This window comes from Amblyomma maculatum, chromosome 4 (assembly GCF_055883805.1).
Source record: "Amblyomma maculatum isolate TAMU_Amacu chromosome 4, ASM5588380v1, whole genome shotgun sequence".
In the NCBI taxonomy this organism is placed as follows: domain Eukaryota; kingdom Metazoa; phylum Arthropoda; class Arachnida; order Ixodida; family Ixodidae; genus Amblyomma; species Amblyomma maculatum.
This window is the reverse complement of record NC_139347.1, coordinates 161,077,960-161,093,120: the sequence shown is the minus strand read 5'-3', so window position 1 is coordinate 161,093,120 and position 15,161 is coordinate 161,077,960. Positions and strand designations below refer to the sequence as shown.

The 15,161-nt window shown below is 42.5% G+C and overlaps 1 protein-coding gene across 1 annotated transcript in view; it reads right to left on the bottom strand.

The window, feature by feature from the left end:
• The window catches only part of LOC146193372 (MAM and LDL-receptor class A domain-containing protein 1-like), a 193,511-nt gene that overhangs the window by 92,939 nt on the left and 85,411 nt on the right, over positions 1-15,161 (bottom strand). The window contains exons 28-33 of the mRNA XM_084600529.1: positions 13,251-13,398; positions 7,550-7,661; positions 5,991-6,087; positions 5,225-5,275; positions 4,433-4,513; positions 2,819-3,024 (exon numbers count right to left, since the gene is read on the bottom strand). Coding sequence (XP_084456655.1) covers positions 2,819-3,024; positions 4,433-4,513; positions 5,225-5,275; positions 5,991-6,087; positions 7,550-7,661; positions 13,251-13,398 — 695 coding nt within the window. The remainder of the gene's footprint in view (positions 1-2,818; positions 3,025-4,432; positions 4,514-5,224; positions 5,276-5,990; positions 6,088-7,549; positions 7,662-13,250; positions 13,399-15,161) is intronic.

Genomic DNA, 15,161 nt, shown 5'->3' with positions numbered 1-15,161 from the left:
CCAAGTTATTAAATCCTCATTTCACTTCGTGAAGGTGCTGGGTATCTATCCCGGTGCGGACCAGTTACGGATCATCACGCTCTCTGCTGGCTCGCGTCTCTCAAGAATCAGTCTGGCCGTCTCGGCCGCTGGGCTCTCAGGCTTCAGGAATACAACATTCATGTAGTGTACCACTGTGGCCGCAAGGCCTCTAACGCCGAGGCTCTTTCTCGATCGCCGGTGTACTCGCCTGAGTCCTCGTCCCCTTCTCAAGCCTCTTGACAGCCCTCACCATTGAGGATATGCCTTTTGAGCAACGACGAGATTCTAATGGGGTTTCTAACATGCTAGGTATCCTTGGCACCACTTCCGTGGCTGCGCATCCTCGAGGACTCCGCCGACATGCCCCTCATTTCAGCATTTGGGACGACCTCCTCTACCGAAGGAACTACAACTCAGACGGCAGAAAATGGCTTCTTGCCATTCCACGTCACCTCCGCTACGATGTTTGTGCCCACCATCATTCTGTCCCGCAAAGCGCTCATGCCGGCATCCTGAAAACCTATGATCGAATTTGTCAGTGTTATTGCTGGCGGGGAATGTACAATTTCGTACGTCGCTACATTCGCTCTGGTACCAACTGTTATTCTGTTAACATCAGAAGACTCTTTGCTCCCCCCTCTGGCTCGCTCCAGCCTTTACCGTGTTCAGCTCACCCGTTTTATCGCATGAGAATCGACCTTTGTGGTTCACTACCATGCAATGCCGCTGGTAATCGATGGGTAATCGTCGCCGCCGACCATCTGACCTGTTATGCGAAGACCACTGCACTTCCCGCTGCGCCAGCCCGACAGGTAGCCCATTTTCTTCAACATCACTTCGTTCTTCGACACGGCGCCCCTCGAGAGCTACTGAGTGACAGAGGTCGTGTCTTTTTGTCCGAACTAGTATAAGAGCTCTTGTTTTTTTTTGCAAATCGACACATCTTGCTGCAACCGCGTACCACCTGCAAGTGAACGGTCTCACGGAGCGGTTCAACCTCACTCTTGTGGACATGCTCGCAATGTATGTTACATCTGGCTCTGGGAGCTCCAACTGGGACTAGGTAATACCATTTGAAATGCTAGCGTAACAACACTACTATCAAACCAACAACTAGTTTTTCGCCCTTCTTCCTCTTATACGGCCGTGAACCACCTTGTGCTCTTCACACGATTTTGCCATACCATCCAGATGCCTCTGAGTACAATGATTTGTCAGATATTGTACAGAAAGCCGAGGAATGCCGTGAGCTATAAGCTCGCACATTTGCCTTCAACACTCAAGGCTGTCGTAAAGATCAGCATGGTGGCGACACACCTAGTCCGAAGTTCCTCGCATAGAGCTTCGTTTGGTTATGCATTCCTGCCAACAGACAATTTGAAACCAAGTACCACGGACCTTATCGCGCCTTGGAACGCACATCCCCTGTCAACTACGTCATCGAGCCAGTTACCCTTTTTTTCCGACCACCGCCGTCGCGGCCGCCAGGTTGTTCATGTTAGCCACCTCATTCCGTATTACAACCCTCTTGTCGTCTCTTCCCCGTGAGTCGCCCGGATGGAGACTTCTTCATGCGGGGGAATGTGAAGAAGACAAAAAACAGACAGCGCCGCGCATCGCCATCGCCATCGTTTGTCTGCGGCGACCATCTCTCGCGCTGAAGCTGTGCCCTGCGGCTCGCAATTCTATCCTGCTGTTCCCGAAAAATTGGATGGGCTAGACGTCTAACCAAGTTATTACATCCTCATTTCAGAACCTTTATTCGGTAGCAGGTTTCTAAGGCGACCATCTCAGTTTCTTCGAAGAAGCAATAATAACGTGACAAATGAACATACATTGATGACAAGGGAAATAAAAGCAAATTTATCAAATCGATATCTTAATTCCCATAAAAAATATAACATAAAGAGTTTGGGTACCTAAGTAATGTCATCTATATAACAAAGCACAAATTTATTGATTATATTGAAAGTTTAAACTTTCTACGAGGGGGCTGCAGGAGCAGTATGTATATCAAAGAGAGTGTTTACAATATAAATCTATAGAGCATTTTTCCCAAGCTTATACAGAGAGTCTGTCTAGACTTTTTTGAAACGAGGTCTGGAGCACATTTTTTTTCGAAACTGCATGGCTTCACGATAACAATAAATATTTCTGCAAGTTTCTAGTTATTTGCTATCACTGTTTAAAAAAAACATCCTTTTTTGTATCTGTGAATGTGTTGGAGAAACTTCAGAAACAAGAGTTTGCTACGCATTGGAAGTGTAGACGATATCTATCAATATGTTGATCAAGGTGTCAGACAACACTTCGTAGCTGCCTTACAATTATTCAGAAGTTTACCCATTGGTTTCCTGTATCATCCTTAATTACTCTTGTTAAGTGCAGGACAAACTTCAAAAGCCAGCTTTTTCTAGGCTCTGCCAGCATAGTCCATTTCTATCCATATGTTCCAAAAGCCATCCTACGATTTTTCACACCTGCCATGACTTTTCTTTTCAAAATTTCAGCCCATTAGTTTTCTAGCGCAGTTTCAAACAGTATCTACAAAAATGGGAAAACTTTGAAAGCAAATTTAATTCGCTCACTGGAAGATCAGATCATACCCAACATTTTCGCAGAAACGCAAAAGATAATTTATGTTAAATCCACAATTTTTCCTCGTAATTCAGTTGTAGCAGATCCCTGGACCTGATTGGAGCAATTTATTTTGCTAGTCTTCCAATTTCCAGCAATGCATAACTCACTGCTGTAAACAATGTGGCTCTATAAACAGGAATTAACATATTCAACTTACAGATCCACGAAACGAAGGCCGAAACTGCTGCTTTATCCAGGCGTTTGCTGGTGTGGCGACTTTTCCCTCCAGGTACAATTGGACGCCGTTGGGCAGCATGGGAAGATAATACCACAGCGACACACAGTGATACAGGGAGGGCTCACGTAGTTGCATGGACGTCCGGTTGCCCTCTATTCCAGGACTTTTGTAGACTAGGTAATAACCTGTCCGGAGAAAGAGGGACATGCATCATTTATGATGGTCTTCCTCGTTCAACAATGGTAAGAAAATAGCTCGCTTCTGCAAAAATGAATAGGAGGAACAGCTGCGGTATTCGCTATGCTGTATATCTTAGCCGTATTGCCCTAGTCTGGATATTTTCAAATCGCAACGATTCCAGAAAATTTCAAATTACATCCTCCAACCAGTTGTGGCAAACCATGTTCTGTTCTCATCATTAGTACTGCTTCGAACATAATTCATGCTTGTCCAAGCTTTCGCTAGTTTCTACTGAAGACCAATGCTTTTCAATAACTTGCGAACTCAGCCTCCAGCAGACTGGCTACAGAACGTATACTGACTGATTTGCTGCGAACCTGGTGTTTAACGATTAACATCGCGGATTTCCTGCTAACGTTTGCCTATCTTGGACTGCAATACTTTATTTCTAGTCTCACATCAATGTTCACTCGATCAAATGGACGATGCTTCTGTACTCTGTTGCGCGAGAGTCGCAATCAAAGTAAACACATTATTACTTGTATTGCACATAGCTTCAATACTACCATCTCCAAAAAGCCAAAACTTCTCTACATATTTACTAAACGGTGAAGGTAAAAGACTCTTGCATGTTAAGAACATGCGTTGATTATTACACCTCCGCCTAGTACAAGCATTATCCTACTACATTTAGGCTTGCAGTACACAGCGTTGGCCGAAAGAATACAGCAGTGCTGACTCAGAGGCAATCTGAGAGAGTTTGGAAACAAGGAACTGTGCAAAATAAATACAAGAGATGGTCCCAACCTGTTGACTGATGCGGGCATAGTTTTTGAAGGTTAATATTTAGCTTCAACGAGATGAGCGGGAAGTTTTATGTGCGACCTTTATCTCTGCTAGGCAAATATGTTATTAGTTACTAAGAAGTTCAAGCAAAATAAGCAATGGACGCTGAGTGATATGTCACTCGAGTGCAGTATTACAGTTCTCGCAGAGTAAATGCGAGACTTGGCTCCATTATATCATTCAAGCGTTAGAGGGCATTGTATTAAGGATAGTCAGAGGGGCTAAACTGTGTCCGTTTAGCTTTAAGGCTGCTGGAGTATCCACACTCTTGTTTTGAGTTGTATGAAAGATAACTCAGTACGTCTTTCTTTATGATTGGGGCGACTAGCTTCGGAAACCTGAAAAAAAAAAGCGCTCCGAGATCAATAATGAAATAAAAAAGCGGGAAGAAAGGGGCAAAATATAGGCTTTTATAGGATAGATGGCGATTAGCGAGGCAAAAATATTATTTGATGCTGTTTATTGGAACAATATGTACGGCGCCTCGATGCTTCAATAGTAGTGGCAGAAATGACTTGATTGTAAATTCTTAGTAGTTGCTGCCCCATTGTTTACACTAAGGCTTACCATCTTCTGTTAGCGTTGTGTGATCTTTGGGAACTTTGATGAACGATCCGGCGCGCTCCACCTCAAATCTTGCCGCATTACCTGCCGACAAAACAACAGGGCAGACATGAATAAGTATTACAAATAAATTCTATAAGCCCTTCCCACATGCTAATGTTAGGATCTAAAGGATCGCTTTTGGAAATCTTACAGCACTACCCAGTCGGAAGAAACTACAGAAAATTTTCAAATGTTAAGACCGAATTGCTATGCGGTTTCTGACAGAAAACCTTTCATGACAAAAAACTTTCTGTAGTATTATCAGGATTTTCTCTATTCACAACTGAAAAGTTTTAAAAACCTGCAGATTACAAAGAACTAATGCCGAATAAGTTACAGTAAATTCTGACGTTTACGACTGAAGTGGACATTAGTTTGTTGTATTTAGTTTTTTAACTGTGTATAGTGAGGAATAGCCCGCACTATCGACCAGAGTGAATGTGGGCTGATTGGAGCTTGTAGAAAAATGGGAATGCAACGCAACGTATTGAACGAGCCGAAGAGAAAGAGTGCATCTGTCTGCATTGTCATTCGTCCGGTCTGCAAGCGCCATTTTCTTTTTAAGTCTTCACAATGGCCATTTTTCTTAACCATTGTATCTTTTCTGAATTCTTAAATGGCCTGGGCGCTTACTACGAGAGCAAGCCCAGTGTAAATGTTATAGAAACAAAGCACCGCAACATCAGTGTACGCTGCAGCCTGCATCAGTTGCCTCTAAGAAGTATTTGAACATAGAAGAGGCGGTAAGCTTGCCTTCTGTTGAAATTCGCCAAGGCAGGCACTCCTCTTCAAATGTGCAAAAATCTGGAAGGAAGATCAGAGATTAATGATTTGCTCTGGCCCGTGTAGCTGCTAAACATCTTTTTTCCTCACGAGATGGTACATACAATAAACCTAACCTTATCCGCACTTTACCATATGTAACACTCGTTATAACATGACTTTGTCACTAATTTCACCCTTTCCGAAAAACTCGAACATTCTTAAGGCGGACATGATCTCGATAGGTGCATTATCTATCTTATCTTCATAAAGCTTAGGTTTGCATGCCGAGACGGCGAGCAACTGCCATTCCAATTGCGATATACTCTCAGGGACTCCTGATTCTTTTGTTCGCCTTGTGATAGCGTTAGAGATGTTCATGCATTTGCAGATTGAGTTTTAGGCCATTCTTTCAAGGTTACATTTGTGGAGCCTTTCGTTCTGTCTGCACACAAAGCGATATCTGTTCCGGTCATTTAGATGTGTGGTTGCACATTTCTCTGAATGCACCTAGGTTTGGTGACACAGACGCAGTGAAGAACCTTGCAAACTTTTACTTATCACTCGTGGTATCATGACATCCTTTCCCTATAAGGCCTGTAGCTATATGATATAAACAAAACTTATCCCTTCATCTCAGCAAATGCAACGCGGACATCACTGTGGTCTAGCAGGTTAGAAAAATTATTATTTCAAATTCATAGAACCAAGACAGCAGATAACTAAGAAATATCAGAAATATTCAAACATAACTTACGGTAAGGCGGGCATTCGCCGTCGGTGAACTCGACATCATCGATCATGACTCCAGATTGGCGCTTATTTCCAGCCGGTGCTATCACTTCGAACACAAGCTGCGCAAAATTAGACGTAGATGCGAAAATAGCAATTCAAGTGGTCGACTGGCTACTATACAAAAACAATGCGAAAGCAAAATCGATGTAATGAGAATTTGGGTTAAACAGTGCTTCGTCCACACGAATGCCTGAACTCAGTTTTCTAGAATGAATAGGACATTTCACTTAAAGTTCAGTGTGAAAAGCTAAAGCTACTAAAACTTAATGCAGAGATGTCACGCACGATGAGACTAGATCTGCATGCCTATGAACCTCACAAATCTTAAACAAGATGCTGACATGCAGTATATATATTCTTTGCTGCATATTTAACTATTGGAATATGCTTTAGATACGTGCACTGCCTTTTTAGGCTGAAAAGACATACCGATGGGCCATGAGATAAATATTTGCATTAATTCATAAAATATTATTCGTTATTGCAGTTACATAAGGCAACATGCTCTTACTATTTCACTTGATGAAGATACGACTAGCAGCGCCTGATTCTCACCGGTAGGCTTATATGATCAAGCTTTTATTTTTCACGAAGCTCGAAGAAGCCAGTTCCCTGATTGGGTATCATTCCTTTACAGATACTGCGAGTGATACCTTTTCTTTTGAGTGATCAGCGTGTCGCATCACTGTACAAATGAACAATAAGGCATCAAAGTATTCTTAAAATACGAGGGCATATCGGCGAATAACAGGGTTATCACTCTCAGAGGAGCGAAACCATTAAACTATTGCATTATTTTTATGAGAACAAGCTTCCGGGATCCTGAAATTTCCGGGAGTACTTTCTGCATACCGATAAAGTCCACTCTTCTAATACATTACACTTCTATCACACTTTTATGGAGCAACTAGCGGATGCAATTGATAAAACTGCCGCCTTTTCCTTTGGTATGCTGGTGTAAGATCGCTAATATTCTCATATATTTATAAGCAAGCCATGTGACGTATCTGTTTAAGGAATTTTAGCCATACTTGCTGTAAAAAGCAGATTAAGAAATTCATTTTCTTTAATCGCTAATAACAAACACATCACCAGTGCCTCAAATGGTTTTGAAAACAGAATGATTTGTGTGAAATATTTCTTAGCTTATCTGATCGAGTGCAACAGGAACAAAGAGAAATCACCGAGGCTTACCTGTCAAGTATGCTAAATATTTCACTGCATAATCTGCTGAAAGCAATCTATACAAGCCAAAGGTTACTCGAGGTCACACGACTAACTCTCCCATATTGTAGCATTTGTATTAGGCCCTTGTAACCTTTAGCGATTCTTTATTCCCATTAAGTCTTATTCTTACTGATTTCATCATTGCCGATATTATTAGAAAACTTTCTTTCACCCCCTTATTTCCAGCTTATAATTATTATTTTATTATTCATAATGTATACTACATTAAAGCACTTAGCTCTGCATTTTTTTTTTACTTCATTGTTTTCGTTTCTCCAACAGACGGCGACTCACGTTCCAATGCTTTTTGGAGGAGACGGTGACAGAGCGAGCGTTCCACCAGTCTCCTTGTTCTTCGGTGTACAATGTGATCATCGCGTCTCGCAACGCCGTCTCCCTCGTGAACCTGCGAAGCAGAGGCGGAAAGGAACGCATTGTGATGCAAGCTCCACATTTACTGTTAGTGGGCTGTTAGTGTCGTCGGTGTGAATACCTGTCAGCATGAAAGTTATTGCAGGATTGGCAGCGCACGATGTGATTTTCGATGCTCCTCGGACTATCCATAACGGCCTAAGCTAGCTCGTGTAACATGCTCAAGGCGGCCTTGAGCCAGTGTTTTGTCAAACTTGGCGACGAGTCTGGACACAATAGTTACATTCTCGACTTTGCATTGCAGCATATGAACGTGCGAGACACTAAAGCTTCTCTACAGTAAAATGCGAATACGTCATCTGGTACAGTTCGTATCGCGCATTCGCTAGGTCCACTATACATTGCGCCTAAACCAACAAGCGTTTGGCAGCAATCGGGAAGACCTGGGTTCCATCCGCACTCCTACCTAAATCAACGAAATTTTCTTTCTAGCTCCATTACTTTTGATTCCGTTACTTGCACCTCACTGTGATAAATGACGCCAATGTGAACATTTGAGAGCTGTTCCTGAATTTATTTGTTACTTGCGAATTTTTTAGCCAGTGCGCTCGTCAACGACGCCAGATTATTTACAATACGGAACTTGTAACAACGTTACTATAATTTGCTACCACTGGAGGGTGTGGAAACGACGTGCAGCGTTTGCTATTTTGAAGAGCTCTATGGAAATCTAACCCCTGAAATATCAATGACAACTCACCACTTTCGAGTAACCGTTACTTTTTAGCTGTGTCGAAAATACCCTCTTAAGTATTAAGAAGCAAGAATAGATCATTTATAGTGGTTAAAAAGACGATACGAATGGACCTGACAGGCAACAACACCCAGAAAAACTAGACATTTTCGCTACGCCGATCAAGTGAGAGCAACCGAAAAGACCGTTTACCCTCCACCTGCCCGGACATCTGCGCATCTGTCATCTTTTTTGTTCGCACCCCACGGGACTGGAATGACTTGCCAAACTCCGTCGTACTTCATTCCGACCCATCAACCTTCAGATCATCCATCGAATGATTCATGTACTCGTCAACCACTCTCTCATGTAATACCCCTTAAATGGGGCCTTTGAGGTATCAATAAATAAATAAATAAATAAACAATGTAAAAATTTGGCGGGTGAAGCAAAATTGACTTCAGTAGAAGAAAAAAACAATACCATGCTGCTGATTGGATCCAAACACACAGCGTGCGAATTTCACATCCGGTTCTGTACCAACTCAACTACACTAACGGCTTTCAACCTTCTACTTTCTTAGGTATAATGAGTTTAATCTAACATTCAGAGTGTTTAGTAAAACTACGCTTGGGCCTATTTGCTTGTCCATCTTCCAATCTTTAGTGCGCTAATCATGGTACGGGACGGAAAATAGACGCATAGACAGAGCACTAACTATAAACCGATCTTATTGTGAGGGATAGTCTTTTGGTAAGAACCGATGAAGACAAAATGATAAATGAAAAACTTTTCAAGCTGAAGGCGTCAGAATGCTTGTTAACCTTTTCTCGCTTGCATTTGCGGGAATTCGCGAAGGGTTATTGTTTTTCAATTCCTGAAGTGAGTGAGTGGCTATACGGGCCAGGTTCGATCCTCGAGGAGCGGAAGTGAAACTTCAGATGACGGCTGGTCCTCGGGCGAACGGTCCGTCGTGAGAATCAGCCTTGATGTGGCCTTTCGTGCGAAATGGAGCCATAATGAGGCGATGCCGCGAGCTAAAGAGTTATTTGCCTGCGCTTGTAGGGCCGAAGTAATTACAAGGCTGTATGTGTTAGGAAAACATGATTGTCCGGCTATAGTCGTGTTGGAGCTAATAACACGACCGAGAATTCGCAGCCTTGGGGATAGAGCAGCAAACTTTAATATTGCAGCTATGAACTGTGCAGTGGTCCAAACATTTAGTCGCACATGGACGTCGACTGCCCGGCACACCGGCTCTGAAGAGAAACATTGCTGAAAACCGGGAGTAGGAACAAACACGAGCACTGTTCGTGGTGCTCGAGGCAAGATCTTCGGCTTGGGGTTCTGCTTCGTCTAAATAACCCCCCCCCCCCCTCCCCCCCAAGTGATTTTTACGTCGAGTTCTGAAACCATTGATTATGTGTTGTATATATTGCGAGTTTATGGATTTGGTTTTATGCAATAGTTTAACATTACAAACAACACCCAACGCCCCGGTTCTTTTTGCCGCCATCATCTCGAGAGCGTTAGACTACATTGATGCACTGATAAAAAGTATTGTTCGCAATTCGTTTTTCTTTAATTGTTAATAATGACTGCAACTGCTTTCTTGAGCATGCTACGCAGTTTATTTTTTTATTTATTTAGAACATACTGCAGTCAATATAGACCAAGCAGGAGGGCAATACAGGACAAAAGAAAATTCATTTCAGCGCCACCATCGGCAAGCAAAAATATAAAACGAACAGGGTACAGTGCAAACATATGATGGAAAAAAAAATTGAATCAGCAAATAGGAAAGCAAAAAATCAAAGCAGGGCTTTTCTTACACCTTCTTCAGATATGTGTTTATTGCAGATATGTGTTCTTTTCAGTACCACCCACACTAGAAGGGAATAAAACCAATTGGTGCACACTTATAAATTATAAGAACATGCGTCAATTTTTTATTATAATATTTTGTGCTCCTTGCAAACAGCAAACAAGTTGAGACCACACTATAAAGTTTCTTGGCTCTCTGTTGCATATTTATTGCACACAAACGACCGAGTTTTAGTGTGAATGCACTAGTTCACACTCACAGCTCCTGGGAAAGAAAGAAAATGTCGTAACGCACCGGATCCCTAACCAAATGTTTCTCATGGGAAGCGAACGCGCGACCTTGTAGCTATCAACGCGGCCGATTACCGCGCGTGTTTAATACCAAAACTTTGCGGCGCTGTACATTGCACGTCGCAGTCTTCATTAACTTCTATGTGGCCTAATTGCTTTCTCCAGCCCAACTCAGTGTATCTACCTTGTATTTCTACCTGGTTTAGGTTTACATCCTGCTCGGTTTAACTACGCTGAAAGCCTATCATTTTATCAGCAGAGAAAACACCCGTATGACATCGTGCTTTTCGGATACTTTCAGCAGGCTACGTGAAACTTCATACATGCAAATCTTGACCACAAGCCCCGTTTTCTTTCTTTTTGTTTCTTTCCATTTTATGAATGTTTTGAGGGCACCGTCAGTCCTTTATACGCGCATTGGCGCGGGAGCATTCCACTCCTTCCATGCATCGACCTTTAGAGTTTTACGATTTCACTAAATGGATGTTAGTCTCGAAATTATTTCTGGTGATGTTTTGTGCCATGTCAGTAAGTGCGGTACGTAGTTTTTTGCGGCCCCGCACATTGGGGAGCAGACTAGTAAATCGAAACTCGACAGTTTTTACCACAAAAACTTCGTCCGTAGCCGCATTCGTAGTACGTCCTATATACCGAGAGTCTCACCTGGACCTTTTCCAAAGGGGAAGTGGAGAGCTGTGAGTCAACTTTCTTAAGCTACCTATGGCATCAAGGATACCACACTAGGATAATGAGCAAAGAAATACGCAGAAGTGAGGGGCTAGGTTATATTAAGGACCGCTAACAGCACAGAACGCCAATAGCCTTTGCTCTAATTTTCACCAGGTGAACTTAAAATGTAATCATTCTATGCTTTATTTAATTTGGTATCAAATTATCTATATTTCTGGATTGCCAATCTAATCAAGATCCTCGATGCTGGCAGTCTTGATGGCATAAGTAATATCAGCAGATTAATCCACAGCTCCTACATTTCCTACCGTATCCCCTTCCGTGTGACACTCGTTGACACGTTTACATGCGCAACCAGTAATATGCCACAAGTAACATGCCACGCGTGTGTAGTGATACTGTACAAAAAGAGCACAAGCCTACTGCACAACCGTGAGGAAGGAAGAGAAAAAAGAGCAGCACAACAGGTGTTGTAGTGCGGGTCGCCCCCAGACCGTCCGAGACGTCAATTAAACACAAGCCTATTTCAACAGTGCACAAACTCTGGATACAAAACCGCACGAGTGACAGAGGCACGATGTACGGGCTTTCTTTCGCTTCTTCCACTCGGTCGCAGAGCACTATTCAGCTGAATGTACCAGCGAGTACCCCCAAGAATACCCTTCCCCGTCCTTATATATTAAGCAGACATTTGAAAGGGAAATGAGGGACTCGTTATTGTATACTTTAAAGGCGCCAGCAGTCTACGAGTCCAAGGCAAACGCTGGGGATAATTACTTTTCTTTTAAGTTTTTGTTGCTATTGATAAGAAGTGTCTTATGGGGATTGGAGGGATAAAGAAGACTAAATGCAAAGTGGAAGGAAAAGCAATGCGCATTGTTATATATATATATATATATATATATATATATATATATATATATATATATATATATATATATATATATATATATATATATATATATATATATATATATATATATATATATATATATATATATATATATATATACACATACTAAGTGCGTGTAAAGATTGTTGGTACCATTTTCCAAACGCAGTACGATTCCTATGTTATTCTTGCTACATCACAAATGAAATAAATAAAAGTGCGCTACACAATTTCGGAAACAGCTCGACGGTACAAACTATATGTGAAGAAACGACACATAACATGAACAACAAAAAAAAAAAGACTTTTTCGCAAGCCCTGTATAAATTCAGAAAACTAAAGCTATCAGAAGTAAAAAGAAAACAGAAGTACCGAAAAAGCTCTACTAGGCTGTAGTGGGGAGGTTGGCGGGATCACGGAGGCTCCAAGGGGAATGAAGCTTTTGCGACGTGTGCACAGAGATGGAGGCGTTACGCTAGTATTGGTACCCCAGTACTACTATCTGCTCCCCAACATACTATATTTCACTGGAAAATATTACAGCATACGCTTTTCCTCGGCAGCATTCCCAATACTGCTTATGGTTATGAATAATTGGGTATATGGAGTTTTATGGCGCATAAGCAGCTAATAGCGTTTATCATGGTTCTAGCAACATGACGAAGGAAAGAATGTTCAACAGATTGCAAACTTCGATTAGACATTAAAGCTTGTTTACTGCGGTGAAAATGAGATGCAAATAATTTATTACCATTAATTTCGCTCAGTTTGCGACATTTAATAGTGGGAAAAATGACTCCGCCGGACGATGGTACCGCAAAGAAGTTTTTCTTGCGGATGTGTAAATTAGTAGGGTAACTTTTCTTACGAGTGTGAACTTTTTTCTTCAGTTCTTATTCGATTTCACAGTTCGTTTCCACTTTACTGTGGCTTTCGGTGACTTCTTAGGGGCCCCATTAAATTTCATTGGGTGCTTTTGCTATGTAACAACCTTATTTCCTTGCAATCGTATTCATCTCAGAAGTCGCTACTTTTCATCACCGAGGAGAAAAATATAACAGCTCTGCCAGTCCCATATGAACAGTTTGAGTTTAATAATGTGCATAATTTCAGTCATTTACAATGCAACAAAAGAGAGTGAATAAAATATGTTCTCTGTTGAGTAACTACTATACTTGTGGCTTTTTCCCCACCTGTAAACACTAAGCTGGCTTGGGGCGCCTTGTGCCCTCCATCGGAAGGTGACGCATGTGGCCTTCGTAGGCAGTCGCTTTTGCATCAGTGCTCGGGACACCGGGTGGTGCGAATCCAGTGCCGTCGTGTTCAAATACAGGTAGTAACCTGTGATGCCGGTAAACGCCAAATTGTAACTTTGGAAAGAAGGAGAAGTACGCAGTATGCAATGCTAGGAAGAGAGAAGAGGTTCACCTCAAACAATCAGTAAAATGCAGGATTTTTTGTCGGTGTGTCAAAGACACACTAAATGTACCAATAACAGGCAATGTTGCACGGATGTAAGACAAAAATATAAAGTGCTCAAAACGTTCTTATTTAGGAAGCAACGGAGAAGCTACGGTTTGCACTATGCCATTTTATTGCTAAGCAATACTACGTGAGGTTTCAGCCCGTCGTGTACACCCGGCCGGTGGCCACGTTTGACCTTTGACATTTAGAGGAGAAGGAGAAAAAAAAGGAAAAGAAGACGAAGATGACGAACAAGAAGAAGAAGAATAAATAACAGAAAGAGAAGCTACGTCGGCTTTGCTTGAGCAACCTACCGGGTTTAACTAAAGCTAAACCCCAGCAAATATTTTTAATATTGTGACTCCGTTAGACAGCCGCGTGTGGTAAAACTATTGCACTAGAAAAATTTGTACATATAGTAGCCTTAAAATTGTAATAGAATCAGGTCTCCTAATATCCTTCGGTATCGAATGCTGTCACACAACGAATAATTCGCAGAGCAGCTCGGGATCAGGATCCCAAGACCCTGTTTCTGATTTGGACTTCCGGCCACCAGAGCCTACCAGGGAATGAGGCCGTCCATTCGGCCGCCTGCACACTCACTACCTGGGCCTCCGATATAGACCCTGAGTCGCTTTGGGACGCTAAATCCCACAAACCTACCAAACCGACCGACAGACCTTACTGATCTAGATAGGGACACATATCCTCTCTTAACTTTTCGAAACGTGTCTGCTTATTACCGAGACTCGCACGGTCAGTACCGGGCTATTCTCAAGGGACTAGGGAAAGCGGGCAAAAAATACTTCTTAGACTATTTACTAAGACTCTACTGGGCCCGGCAGTACTCAAACATTTCGATCCTTCCTACCCTGCCACCTGTCCTTTCTGTGGAGAGTTGGCTGACACCTTTCACATAGTCCGTACACGTTAGCTGAACCCTTCTCTTTCACCCATAACTCCTTCCCCTACCCGAGAGGACTGGGAGGCTACCTGGAACTACCGGCCCAACAAGCACCAGTCCAGCGACTTCAAGTGACGGCCCAGACCAATTGGGTCCCGAAATGAGGTGCTCCACCCAGTATTGTAAGGGGAGCGGCCCACTAGGGGAGGCATACCAAGGGAATCTCTCTTTAAATAGAATGAATGCTTTTTACTTTCTCCCCCCCCCCCCATTCTGGGTAGGTGATCCCCTTTGATAATCAGCCGTAATATTGGACAAGCGCAGCGTTATCGATGTCTCGATATCATGACGGTGAATGAATCAACCATCTCAATCCAGCGTCACTCAGACATTTTGCTAACCCAAACATACAGAATGCTGTTACAAAAGCGCCTACTAGCGACGAGCGTGTCCACTTACCTAGCAGTGCACAAAGGCCGAGCTTTGAATGCAAACAGGGTCCCTAATTCCTACATATAGGGATTAACGCACCTCAGTGAGCACCTTGCAAAATTTTGCATAGAATAAGTCACCTATCTTGGTCTCAAGTTGGAAGGCAGTATTTCTTAGCTGCTTGGGTATTAGAGCTTCTTTCAGCCTTTCATTCACAATACATTCTCTTCAGATGGGCTCTAATATGGGAGTGTAATGTACAATGCAGCGCGCAATCATAGTCACGTTACGCAAATGCGCGGCA